This window comes from Epargyreus clarus, unplaced genomic scaffold (assembly GCF_041222505.1).
Source record: "Epargyreus clarus isolate Ecla_fem2 unplaced genomic scaffold, WU_Ecla_fem_2.2 ptg000004l, whole genome shotgun sequence".
Classification (NCBI taxonomy): domain Eukaryota; kingdom Metazoa; phylum Arthropoda; class Insecta; order Lepidoptera; family Hesperiidae; genus Epargyreus; species Epargyreus clarus.
Window position 1 is genome coordinate 5,568,403 of NW_027332212.1, and position 14,104 is coordinate 5,582,506.

At 31.4% G+C, this 14,104-nt stretch overlaps 3 protein-coding genes across 4 annotated transcripts in view; 2 read left to right on the plus strand and 1 right to left on the minus strand.

The window, feature by feature from the left end:
• Nucleotides 1-438: 438 nt before the first annotated feature.
• Nucleotides 439-2,488, plus strand: geminin (geminin DNA replication inhibitor). Of its 2 annotated transcripts, none has more exons than XM_073092982.1 (5): nucleotides 439-572; nucleotides 726-844; nucleotides 960-1,097; nucleotides 1,752-1,878; nucleotides 2,238-2,488. In XM_073092982.1, exons 2-5 carry the CDS (start codon nucleotides 729-731, stop codon nucleotides 2,337-2,339), a joined length of 483 nt encoding a protein of 160 aa, XP_072949083.1. In that variant the 5' UTR covers nucleotides 439-572; nucleotides 726-728; the 3' UTR covers nucleotides 2,340-2,488. The 2 variants fall into 2 exon arrangements, with proteins under 2 accessions (XP_072949083.1, XP_072949082.1); XM_073092981.1 differs by having other exon boundaries at nucleotides 454-646.
• Nucleotides 2,489-3,193: 705 nt separating this feature from the next.
• Nucleotides 3,194-6,142, minus strand: LOC140757323 (uncharacterized). The gene is made up of 4 exons (XM_073092983.1): nucleotides 6,001-6,142; nucleotides 5,640-5,925; nucleotides 4,707-5,234; nucleotides 3,194-4,141 (listed from the first exon to the last, which is right to left on the minus strand). Coding segments are annotated over exons 1-4 (1,125 nt in total). The 5' UTR covers nucleotides 6,003-6,142; the 3' UTR covers nucleotides 3,194-3,832.
• A 1,681-nt stretch (nucleotides 6,143-7,823) lies between these two features.
• The window catches only part of LOC140757124 (probable ATP-dependent DNA helicase HFM1), a 37,111-nt gene continuing 30,830 nt past the window's right edge, over nucleotides 7,824-14,104 (plus strand). The window contains exons 1-9 of the mRNA XM_073092660.1: nucleotides 7,824-7,949; nucleotides 8,243-8,372; nucleotides 8,798-8,969; nucleotides 9,304-9,488; nucleotides 9,926-10,076; nucleotides 10,368-10,502; nucleotides 11,436-11,556; nucleotides 12,946-13,019; nucleotides 13,679-13,780. Of these exons, the coding sequence (XP_072948761.1) occupies nucleotides 7,832-7,949; nucleotides 8,243-8,372; nucleotides 8,798-8,969; nucleotides 9,304-9,488; nucleotides 9,926-10,076; nucleotides 10,368-10,502; nucleotides 11,436-11,556; nucleotides 12,946-13,019; nucleotides 13,679-13,780 (1,188 nt within the window). The 5' untranslated portion in view covers nucleotides 7,824-7,831. The remainder of the gene's footprint in view (nucleotides 7,950-8,242; nucleotides 8,373-8,797; nucleotides 8,970-9,303; nucleotides 9,489-9,925; nucleotides 10,077-10,367; nucleotides 10,503-11,435; nucleotides 11,557-12,945; nucleotides 13,020-13,678; nucleotides 13,781-14,104) is intronic.

Here is a 14,104-nt window from a genome sequence, read left to right on the forward strand (position 1 = left end):
TCATCAATATCAATACAAATCACGCTACGTGACATCATTCAAACAGCGCGTAAAATGGCGGCGTTCAAATGTGTCAAATTTTATTGATACTTTAAATAATTTTTAAAAAACTATTTCAAACATTAATAAAATTGTTTATATTTTTTACTGTGTTAAAACGACGTGATAAGTGGTTTAAAATAATGAAATAAAAATGTGCATATTCCCTATTTAGATATATTTTTTATGTAACCTTCATTTTTTAAAAACTATTTCTCTTATAAAATATGATGTTTATAACTTTTAAGGAAATTACATTTTTATTTTTTTAGTCTTTAACTATATTGATTAATCATTTAATTTCTAATTATGAAATGAAAAAGGATATAATAAAATAGAAAGCAGGGAATCTAAGGCTACGTTAAATTGTCTATTAAAATGATACGAACATTTGACAGTTGACAATGTGACATTGACAACCTTTGCGGCGTTAATTTTGGCGGGTGAATCTTCGGTGCTGTGTTTCGTCTGGGAAACCTATCTATTTCGTGGAGTTGCTTGTTTATTTTTCTTAGACGATATTTACAAGTGTGGTAAATTCCTCTAACATATATTTTTTATAAGTTTCTAACCACTTCAAAGCTCTACCATGAGCGACCAAGAGCAGGTTCTGTTACGTTTCTTACGAATTTGTTCATAACAATGTGTTGTAGAAACTAAAGTAGTCGTAATATTTTTGTTTACAGGACATGCCGAAAACAAGGAGGTCGTTAAAAACTCTACAACACACGGCTACCGATCGTGAAAATTTAGTGGGTAGACCGTCAAAGAATTTAAAACATCAAATAAGTTTGGATTCGCCGGTGTTAGTATAAATCAATTTCTAAAACTGCATAATATACATTATTATTACTGTGTTCTATACACCAACATGTAAATAAACTTAAGAAACTGATATGATAAACTAATTTGTGTTCTAGCGAGGTGGAAGTAAAGAGAAAGATTGTACAATCCAAGGAGACGCAAGCGAATTTCACCAACAAAGTCACCGCTGAGGATCTCACAAACCCTAAAGGAGCCTCTGAGAGCTATTGGAAAATACTTTCGGAGAAACGCCAGTGAGTAACACTTAAATTGTAAATTGATAATATTGTTAATTAGAAAACTGTAAACACATGACTAGATAACATTGTCTATAAGAAAATTGTAAATACTTTAATAGTTTTATTATCAGTCTGGTAAAGTTCAATGATATTATAAATTATTGAAATAATTACATTAAAAATTTACTTTAATGTATTTTACATTTTTAATTAGTTCTCATACGAGATATTATCCTGGTAAGTGAGCTTTTAATGTAGTTAAAGTTGACATATTAGAGATGCTTGGTTAGTTAATGTTGATAAGTTGTGAAATGTTAAAGCTGCTGGTTTTAATGTATGCATGTCATGTGTAGTGGCCAAGTGAAGAACAGTTTGGGTAGACTTCACACATCCTAGAAAGCTTAAAACTCTCAAATACGTAGATTTCATCACAATACTGTCCTTCACTGTTTTAGCAAGTGATATTTAATTTCTGATGTGTATTAGGCATATAACTTGGAAATCACAGCCTAGGTTCCATCCACTACCATATTAAGAGGCCTAGATTCTAACCACTGCGCTATCACTCATGGAACACCATTACGTAAAATACAAATATTTGTCAATCTGCTACATAACATAAGGGTAATGATGAGAACACAGCTGAACCACACATACCTTATTCTGCAGGAAGGCACTAGAAGAAACATTGGAGGAGAATGAAAAACTCAAGCAAGAAATTGATGCTTTGAAAGAAGAGAATGCCAAGTACAAAGTAATGCTTGAGGAGGCTAACAGCTTTATAGAAGTATTCAAGGTAAGTTCTAAAATACAAGTTCAGAGTATTCTCCTTTGGGTTCAATTTAGGAAGAAGCCCTATTACTAAGCATATGATGTCTATCTACCTGTTGTCTGTGCTATAACAACCGTCTCGCTTACAAAATGTTGAAATGTGTATAACAGCTATCTTACATTGGTGACCATCATATTATTTAGAATTAGAGTTAGAATTGGCAACACATGTAACCCGCTTGAAGTAAAACCTACATTGAATTGGGTGCAGATGTTGTTGGGACTAACCACTTACTATCAGGTCTCATGTTCATTATCTACTTTAATCTGGTAAAAAAAATATAAACTGAAAACTTTACAATAACAAATTCAATCTAATTCCAGGAGGAGCTGCAAAACTGTGGCAATGATGACACAGGCATTGACGTCAATGATGTCAGTACAGCCGACGAAGCAAATGATGAAGAGCATAAATCTGATGAGTAAAATGACACTCACAAAGATTAAGTAGACAAATCCCTTTACTACACCAAATATTAAGTTCCATGCACTGAAATCTTGTGTCTACTTTAATTTAATTTCCTTGCTAAGTATTAGTTGTAAAGTTTTTGCTAAGTATTAGTAAATAAAACATCTTTTTTCTTGTTCTGGAAACTGGAAAGTTACTGGAAAGCTAAGTTTAACATGCATAGGGGCTTCTTTGCGTGTTAGACTTTTAGCCTTTTCAGTGACAATATCAACACTAAGTACATAGAATAACATTTTTAAAAGGTGTGTTTCAAAGACTAATTTCTATAATGTTTCTTTACATACTCCTTCTTTATGGAGTTACTATATTAGACTAATATTCAAAGCTTTTTAAAATGTATTTCATGTAAGTTGCTGCTATTATGTTGATGAGTATTACGAGTATTTATATGCTATAATATTTACTGTATCATTTTGGTTAAAGATAATATTTAAGAGTTAATAAATATATGGTCATTAAAACTGATTTTTATTTATAAAATGTATGTGATGTAACTTTTATGTGATAACTTGTTAAATGACTGTGGGAAATTATGGCATCGTGTTTGTAGACAACCAAAAATTCTAGTATTCGATTTTTAATAGATTTGTATAATAGAGAAAGTAATGTAACAGTATAATGCTATTTAAATATGGCCATATTAATTTAATCATTAAAGAAACCGCATATTCAACAAGGTCAGGTCTCAAGTTATCGCGCGCGGGTTTTATTTATTACGTTAATAACCTACAATTCCATTCAAGATGTGTACAATAAATGTTATGATAATCTGCAATATATAAACTAAAGGGTAAAGACCAACAACAAATCATATAATTATTATTATTTATTACAATACAAATGTTTAGCCCCTTCATTAAACAAGTATATAACACATAAGAAATGATGAGCACATAATATGGCAAGTAAAATATACCTTTTAAATTATAAACAATAGAAACAATATAATTATCTACACAAATTTTACTAAAATAGATTATAACATTCTTAAATTGTATTTACATGTTAAAAGTTCTGTAAAATGTAAAAATATCTTTACATGGGCACCAATGGTTTAGATGCCATAGTATAATACTTTTTCCTTAAATATAATTAATCTGAAATGATTTTAGCATCTAAATAAAACAGTAAAAAATTAAATCATGCATCCCTAGGAAATCTTATATATCACAAGATTGTATACATTTAAATTATGTATAAAGGTAATTAGAGTAATTGGACCATATCCATATAGCACTAGAAAGTAATTATAGTTTAGCTATATAATTAGTAGGTAACATAGCAGTAAGAGTATTCACAGAATAATTAATAAATTGCAATGTAAAACACACTACTGTGTACATTGTAGGAATTATTAAGTAATTTACCTAACTAATTTACATTTAATTGATATGGGAGACTTACAAAATAACAGCAAATTCATTTAAATTATGGTTATAAATAAAATAGTCTATAAGGAACTATCTTTGCTCAAGAAAGCTTTAAAATGTTCATCAAAATTTCCCTCATAAGTCCAAGGCAATAAGTCTGGATACATAGTGATTTCCCTTAGTACATCTACATTAGCATTAAGTGGTAGTACACTTCTTACTTTCTCATTGAGGCATCCGGTGGCATGAATATAATGATTAACAATTAGATTGTAAATGAAATTGACATATTTAAAATCCAAGTTGTCATTTGTACTGGGCACCTGGGGTGTGTGTGATCTTATTTGGTTTATATATCCCGAGGTTATAATTGGTACTATAAAATCAGCCTGAAATAAAAATTAAAACATATTAATAAATAAAAACATAAATCAAGTGAACTTCTGATAACTTAACAAACTTTATCACATAGGTTGCTAACGAAATTTATTTGTCTGAACATGTACATCCTAAAATCTTTTATAAGAAGAGGAGGTGGTAGAATACTTTGTGGTTCGACTCCAGCAGCACCTCCGCCACACCTATTTCTGCATCATAACAGCAGTGTTCCGCCACACCTATTTCTGGTTCATAACAGCAGTGTTCTGGTTTGAAGGGTGACGGAGCATCTGTGCCTGACCTCAGGTAGAAATATCTGATACTATCTGGGGTTGATTACAGATGTCCATGGGCAGTAGTAGCCACTTACCATCAGATGTACTGTATGCTCACCTGCTACTCCTATTTATAAAAAAAAGGAGGAAAAGAAGTTCTACCTCAAACAAATCAAATACATTACCTACTTAGAGGTAAGATGGAGGTTTCATAATAATATGTAAATCAGTCTCAATCACTATGAAATGAATTGTATTTATGCCACAATACTAAAGTATGAAAAATATTTGTTCTATTTACCTTTTCAAAATATTCTCGTATAAACTTCTCAGGATTCTGATATACTTCATCTCTCTTGTTGCTAAGTGTTATGACCGAGACAGGAGTATCATCCCAATTATTAACATACTCTTGAACATTCAGTGCTGTATCTAATCCATCTGCAGCATATGTTAGGAACAAAATTGGGTAACCATTTTCTATCTTTTCAATATCAGTTTTTAAAGGTGGTCTCAGACAATTCCTTTTTGAGTCTTTATCACTAATAATGTATTTTTTACTTAACGCAGGTGGGAGGTCACTGGCAAGATTTTTAGTAAACGTGATAATTTCCCTTTGTCCATCGCTCCTTTCACTTTGATAGCCACTGTCATCCTTGCTGAAGCACTGAGATAAGTCACAGAAAGGTTCTTCTATTGCCTTTAGTATATCATACCTTTGCATTTCAATTAATACATTCACTATCTTGTCGAGAGTTGCTTTCTCATTTTGCATGAACACCTTCAGGACCATGTCAGCTGGATCATCCTTTACAGAATTTGCGATGTACTGGAAATATATGTATTATATGAAAAGACTTTATAATCATACCAACTATTTGTATTTAATATTTTTACCTGAGTGCAGAGGGTAATGTTTTTGAGTCTATATATGTTTGTCCTATTCTTTGGCACACCCACAGAGCATATGCCAAGTATATGCCTATAGGCTAAATGCTATTTTCCCTTTTCAGTTAATTATTTTTAACCACTTGGGTTTTTCTTTTAATAATAACAATTTTAATTAATATTACACATATATTGTTATTAACAAGTTATTTTTACTCATAAAAAATATGTTAAAAACATAAACGAAGTATGTTTATAAGGCCTTTGTTTACAGCAGAATTTATCAAACGCAATAACAGAATTAAGAGGAAAAAGTTGTAAAAAATATCTAATAATATCCACTTACATTTAAATCATCTTGGGCAATTCCCAGAAGATAACCAAGGTCTTTCCAAGTATTTGGGGATCCACCTATCTTCTTAACCAGGGTTTTCCACGCGTCGTAGCACACAGCACCCATTTTGGACTTCGCATTTCTGTAGTACAGCAAGCTCGAATGCAGGAAACTCACTTTATCACATAACGTGTTTAATTCTGATAATTCTTTCGTTCTCTCCCCTTGAATTATTTCTTCTAGCATCAAAGTATCAATACTCACGGTGTCAGCATTTTCGTAATCCCTCAGAGATTCCCTGGAATTGAGATCACTATTAAATTCTTGGAAAATGTATGTACAAAAAGAAATTGCTATGAAAATGGACATTTACATTTTAGTTTATTTCTTAATTTTAAGTAAAACACAATATCATTCGAATACTACGCGAAATAAAAATAGGAGGAAAATGTTCCCAAAAAATGTTTTGTAATGACGGGAATGTTGAATGACAGATCGAGATATGAATGAGATTAGACGGCTGACGGATCTGAACAGTGTTGTTTATGTCACATTTCGATATTAAAATCGATGAAATCATAAATCGATTGTTCAGAATATTGGATAAGGTTGATTTATACTGGTAAATAATGTTTTTCTCTAAGATATATCTATGGATGGCAGTAACCACTTAATATAAGTTGGACTACGCTTTTCTTCCTCTGTATGCGAATCTTAACAATAAATGTTTTTTGGCAGAATGATTTGATAATCTTATTCATAATGAAAGTGATGAATATATTTGTTAATGGTCGCAGTAAATGGCGGGAAATATAAGCTTATTATTGAATGATCGCCCGGGAAACTTGATTTGAACGAATATTGCTATGAAATGAAAATATCATAATTATTAAGTGCCAATAATGAGTTTTATGCCAGAAATGTAAATAATATGTACCTATTATAAAATTTAAATAAATTATACGTTTTCTAACTTTTTTAAAAACGTTTTTTAAGTGCTAATTTTGCAGATTCACTGGGTGATGACATAATAGGCAACTCACAACCAATTTCATTGCCCTCCTCTCAAAGTTTAGAGAGTGAGGACAGAAATATTCATAAGAATGATGCACAAGGTATACGGCCCGCTAAACATACAGGACAACAGGGTGAATTTCGAAGTATTCAAGAAATAGGTAATATTTTTTTCTTTTCAGTTTTAACATTTAATTTATTAGGGTATATTGTAATGGTCTAGTCCAAAGATCTTCCAGACCAACATAAGAAAAACAATGTCTTGCGGAAGATTGCATTGCAGTCGATGATTGCAGTAGGTACTGCAGTAGGTTAATAGGTACTAAGGGCTCTAATATAAGATCGTTAGTCGTTATCAACAGGCGGCGATAGACGGCGGGTAGAATAGACCGTATTATATTAGCACCCTAATTTGCAGTTGTGTAAGTGTTTTTCATTTCGTAGTTACGACTCTGATAATATATATTGTTGATATGCACTTTGCTAAATAAGTGGAGGTTATCATGGACGTAGGTATTCATCGAAGATTGTTTATAAACTTTCGGACGTAGGCAATTAACACGATTTATATTTATCTACTGCATATGGGTAATTCGAAATACCTAAAATGAGTATCCTACGTAATCACTATAATTTAGTATGCTTCAATATCTTGTTTTCGAAGCTAAGTCAATTTTGTTGTGTAAGTAAATTTACAAGGACATGAAATCTCTACAAATGCGACAGCACTACCGTCATATCAAAATTTGCTTCTGTTTTATAATTTTAAAAATATCTATCAAATTATCGCGTTATCATAAAAAACGCTTATTTATCATATCTTTCCAGATCCCAAATACCGAAATATATTTACATATCCATATTTTAATCTGGTGCAGTCTCGTGTGATTGAAGATGCACTATATTCAGGTTATTCTTTAATTCGTTACTATTGAATACACAATTATATGCCAGACGATATTTCTGGATGTCTATGTTAATAGAAATTAATTAATACCTGTTCTGATAACTATTTTTGGGAGTCCTTCATTAACGTGCCTAAAAGGTTTTCATAAAATTCTCATAATAATACAACATCATCTAATTATTTCCTAATGATAAAATGCTTATAGTAGTTTTAGCATTATAATGTCGTAATGTGTAAATAAAATATTCACTTAAATATAAATGAGATAATTACAGATAAATCTATGGCAGTGTGTGCGCCCACCGGATCCGGTAAGACCGTTGTGTTCGAAATGGCTATAGTGCAACTATTGATGGACATGGAAGACAAAAACTACACAGAAGACTTCAAAATTATATACAGTTAGGTTCATAGAATTATCATTTTATATATAAGAGTTCATGCTATAAACTTTTGTAAAATTGTTCTTAGTTCGACTGATGCCACTGCCACACCTATTTCTAACAAACCTTTCCTTTTTCTGATTTATTTAATTCCTAAATTGAAAGTTACGAATTCCCAAAACTGCTTCATAGTTGAAAGATCCTTGCAGATCTTTCTCCTAAAAGAAATAGGTGTGCCTAGAAGTAGTGCTAACGTAAAATATACTATAACAGGATATTAAACAACGAATACGTATTATTACATTTTATAGTGGCTCCTGTTAAAGCATTATGTACAGAAAGACTGACAGAATGGTATCCAAAATTCACAAGATTAGGCTTATTCTGTATTGAAGTTACTGGGGATACGAACGTGGAGTTCCCTCAGCTGAAACCCTATCGGTTAGTATAATTGGAAATATTTTTTTTTTAAACATAAATTATAGAATATTTCTATAACCATCATATACCTACTGAATTCAGAAAAAAACGTAATTTGCGGTCATCAGGTGAAAAAAAAACTAATGATAGTCGACTTAACCTTTACAGTACTTTAAAATACGAGACTTGAGATTGTTACTAGCAGTTACAAATACATACATGTACACTGTAGTACATGTACATACACTCATGCATACAAATGCTTGAAAATATCTTCTTAGGCCAGTGTAGTTATCTATTATTCAAAAAAAAAACAGTCTCAAACCCTTGTGATAAATCTAAAACTTAGTGCTAACTTAGTACTTTAGTATATAATTAAAACTAAATCTACTCAACATATCTACATAATATAATTTCATTACTGAAATAGTTACTCTGATACATAGGATAATAATAACGACGCCAGAGAAATGGGACATGTTAACACGGAGATGGAGGGATCACAGGGGTCTTGTGGAAGTGGTCAAGTTATTCTTGATAGACGAGGTTCACATCCTAAATGATGATGTACGCGGACCTGTGTTAGAAGCTGTTGTTAGCAGGATGAAGACTATTGAAGTAATAATATATTTTTAATTTTAAATTAAAAGAAGTATGTTAGTTTTAATAGTAACAGGTACATATCTAATTTGAAGATTCTTTCAACCCTCTACACAAGTTTTTATTTATTTTTCATCATTCATTACATAGAACGAAATAAATACAACATGTAAAATAAATAAACCTACTTCTAAGTTAATGCAACTTGATGAAATAATAAAAAATTGAAATTGTGGTATACAAAATATTAAGAAAGTATTTATAAGAGTAAAAGAACTTTCAACTTACGTGAAATATATTTGTATCGTATTTTATTCCTAATCCTAATTATTAATATTTTTGCTTAACTTAGTCTTCGGTAAAATCCGCCCATCGTATAGAACAGCTGAAAAGACAGTATCAAAATAATGAAGGGAGAGAAGAAATAACTACTGCTGGTCCCCGAATAAGATTCGTAGCGGTTTCAGCCACGGTGAACAATCCTGAAGACGTTGCTCAGTGGCTCGGCACGGCTGAAAAACCAGCAGTTTACTACAAGTTCGTACTTACAAAATAATTAAGTTAGAAATTTAAAAAAACATCTATCCATACATATATAATTGGATTATGTTAGCTTATCAATAATTAAGAAAAATAATTGCTATTGTTGGTTACCAATAAAAACTCCTTAAATATTTTTGTGAAAAAAAAATAATAATTAATTATTTTTTTACGTAATCGAACATTGTCGAGCATTAGATACTGCTTTGATACTTTTTATAAACTTTTCTCATTTATTAAAAATACAATATCGACAATTCATTACGATATTGTAATTTATCCTAACATACAATTAACCAAGTTGTCATATCTATGTTTATGTATGCTTTCTATAAGATTTTGTTGCCTACTTATTGGCATACATCAAGGTGCTTTCCTTTGACCCATAGTCTTCTTACTTGCCTATTACAATAAATCAAATTACTTTTTGATAGATTTGGTGACGAATGCCGACCAGTGAAACTCAAACGAGTTGTAGAAGGTTATTCGTGTCCAGCAGGCACCAGCATTTTCAAATTTGATATTATCCTCAACTACAAATTATGGCCGATCATCCAAAAATATCATAATGGAAAGCCTACACTGGTAGTATACATTAATTGAAACTAAATACATATTTTTTTTTATGAAATTTATGTTTTTGTTGTTAAGAATGAAATTTTGCAACAAAAATGTTGACTTATAATTTATTAATTTTGAAAGTGGTAGAACCTTTTGTGTTTCAGTTCTAGAGGCAAATTCTGTGTTTCATGTTAAGGTTCTGTATTTTTAAATGCGCTTAAAGAGGTCCAGTTTAATTTATTTGTATTTCATATAAAAAAAGTATTTATTTATTTAGGATAGAGTTACTTTATTGAAACTAAATAACGGTTTTAGATATTCTGCAATACTCGAAAAAGTGTCGCTTTAACAGCAGAGACTCTATCGCGAGAAATAACTGTTAGCTTTAATCCCGAACAGAAAGCTAAACTAACGGCATTAGCTTCTACACTCAAGAACAAGAAATTGCAGGTAAGACATTATCTACAAAATTATCGTCCTAGGTACATAAGTAAATATATGAAATTGTATGTAATTTAGTCCAAAAATGTATTTTTAAGTTTCTTCTTTATTTAACCATCCAAAATTTGGAACTCTACTCGAATTACTGGTAAATTCATTATACATAGTGCAAAAGTAAAAGCTCTATACTAAAAACATTATTTTACACTAACATTTAAAATCTGCACAAGATTTGATTAAAATCCTTGGCTCCGAAATAGGCTATTGTTAGTAAAACGATGGTGAAAGATTTCAAATGTTATCTATCGCTGCAAAGCTAATTAGCCATGAACACAAAAATGGGCTATTCAGTGAACTTAATTATTTTTCAAGGTTTTCATGATTACATTGTTACATATCAAAAGGCGATAGAGCTAATCTGCTTCGACCGGAAATTTACCACCGATACCCATTTCTAACATGATGCAGTTTTGGGTTTCGTTTGAAATATGGTAGAAACCTCTGTGGTTCGACTCCGGCGGCACCACCGCCACCTAACAGTAGTGTTAAGCGCTGCTGTGTTCTGGTTTGAAGGGTGTGGTAAGGGAGACGTACTTTTTCGAGGCATTCCAGCTAAGTTCTGAGGGGTAGCGGCACATCTGTGGTAGATTACAGATGTCCTTGCACGGCAGTAGCCAGTTACCATCAGGTAAATTTCATTGCTAGTCTGCCACTTCTATGTTATAAAAAAAAGGTAGTTGCTGGATATGAGTTGACCATCTAAGTCTTCAGGACTGGAAACGAATATGATCGGCTTCGGGTAGATTCTGTTCTATGTATATGAAGTTGGTTATAGATGTCCATGGGCGGCAATGACCACTTTCCATCGGGTGGCTTATAAACTCGATTGCAACTCAAATCTTAAAAAAAAACATTATTTTCCAAACCACTATTTTACTTTAGACTTTAATCTTGAACGGTGTGGGATGCCATCACGCTGGTTTGCTGTTTGAGGAACGGTTGAATATAGAGCAGGCGTTCAGGAACAGAGATTTGCCAATACTTATCACGACGACCACACTAGGTATGTAAACAATTCTCATTTCATACTGGTTGTCATTGATATTACCATCGAGTATTCGAGAAATTTTAGAAATTAGTTATACTTAGTAAGAATGTGAAAAAGCTGCCAAAAGTAGAGTAGTCTTATCAAACACATAAGGGTGAAATAAATAAGTATAAGAATAATTCTAAGTTACAACTAAGCTCTCTAGAATAGCAACTTGTCTAGCTTTCTATTTAAGCAGGCTTACTCTTTTCTTGGAGGTTGGTACAGTTATAAAGATTTCTAGACTGAAACAACAAGGTGAATAGTAAGTAAAAAAAAAGTAATCTCTTTAATGTACATCTCTTTAATGTTTTCATGCTTACCTTAAATTGCGTAGGAAATTACACCTTTTATTTTCCCCTCGCCGATATATCTAAAGCTTCGTCATTGATCAAATAGTCGAGTTTCAATTCAGTATTACACACTTAGAATTAAATATTTTGTTATTGTATATCCCACCCATAAATTGCATAATATGAAGAGAAATCATCTTCCCAAGTGTTCACAAGCTTCCTCGAAGATCGCGAGATAGGTACAGTATGCTAAACCGTTTAAGTGGGATTCTGTATCAAAATCGCACATGTCTTTAACCTCATGTCGGTATGAACCTAGCGATGTTCGGATAACAGTGGAACAACGTGACATACGATCGTTCGACGATAATTGCCGAACCCAAGATTGTGCTATCATTCCCAGAATACGCTTTACGTTTCCTTTAAACAGATTTGACATAGCTTTCACGAATCTCGTGACATCATTTTCTGCTTTATATGTACATGTGTATGTATATGTATTAACTATATTTATAGGGTTCACTGTTTTATATAACTATCTTATTTCATAGAATAGCCAGGGTGATAACTGTTTGAATACAGACGGAACTTTAATTCTTGATCTAAAATTACTCGTATGAACACATACTTAACTTAATTATAAATTATAACGTAATTATAAATTTAACAAAGAAAAAAACATAGGAAATGAATCTTGACCTTTACTAGTTGTAGCAAATTTAAACGGTTTAAAAGACAACATTATTAGACAGACAGATTAATAAAGGTTTTAAAGAGATGAAAGGTTATTTCTTTTAAAGTGATAGGTAACTAAAGAACGCTTGAAATAAGGTATTTTTTGGCAATTTTTGTGTTATTCATATATTTTTGAAGTTATGCTTCTTTTGTGATTTTTTACAAAAACCGACAGCGAAAATCGTTACGTAATAGTTTTACTTCTTGCGTGAGATACCCATCTAATGCACTCTTTTTTATTATTATAAGTTGAAGAAGTATAACTTCTTACATGGTACATAAAAACACACCCCCCTTTTTTCTTATTGGTTTACGAAATAACTACAATTTATTTCAGCAATGGGCGTCAACCTACCAGCACATCTAGTGATAATCAAAAATACGCAGCAATACGTGAACGGAGCTTATCAGGTACTTAATCGGCTACCGTGTTCAGCAAATCCGTGTGTTTGATTTCAAAAGATTTGTTACGGTATTGTTAAAATTTCACTTGTTAGCGTCATTGTCAAGTTTGTAATGATCAATCCTCTAATACTATTTTTTCTAATGGTGTTAATTTTAATCAATTTCTTGAATGACCATTATCATTTACTTAGAATTATTCCAGCTACAAATTTACTCTCATAATATGAAGGATAGTATCTAGTCAAAATTATTCCACGTTGCTCTAACAAATAAGATCATATTTTATGTAAATATCGGAACTTTATTTTTGAAATTTTACCTAAAGTCAGCCACAGATGCGCAGATACATTTGAGAATCAAGGATTGCCTCGTAATAATTATTAAAAACACACTCAACATAAACACTTAAAAATTAGAGCATTTAAGGCGCGTTTAACATTGCTATTATAATGCAGAAATAAGCGTGATAGTGGTTCCTTTAGAGTAGAACCACTAAGGGTGGTATATTATGAGTATGACTTATGATAAAAAATTGTAGGTACCTACTAACATGTTGGTCACACATAATTATACCTACTTACTACCTAAGATCAGATGGATTGGATCATAGTGTGTTGTTTTCTACTTCAACCACATAAATATTACATATATTTGTATATTTTCAGGAGTACAGTATCAGTACAATTCTCCAAATGGTTGGTCGCGCTGGTAGACCGCAATTCGATACTGAAGCCACCGCTGTTATTATGACACGTATGGCGGATAAGGTAAGTACATCATTTTTGTTAAAATATAAAATAGTTTTTATTTCTAGTACTTTTCTATATATTCGAATAAACGATATAAAATGACTTACTACAAAGCAAATTAAATAGTTGTAGAGGAAAATCTAAAACAAGTTTAATATTATGCGTTCGACATTAATAATTATATATCTTGATATGCATAATATTTTAAATATTTTGTGCAATATATTCAATTAATTGTTGTAATAATTATATTTAATTTATATCTAATTTATTATCAAACTACCAACACTTCTACAACTTCTGAATAACGTGAAGAAGTTATTGAGAGATGTTTCCTTTATT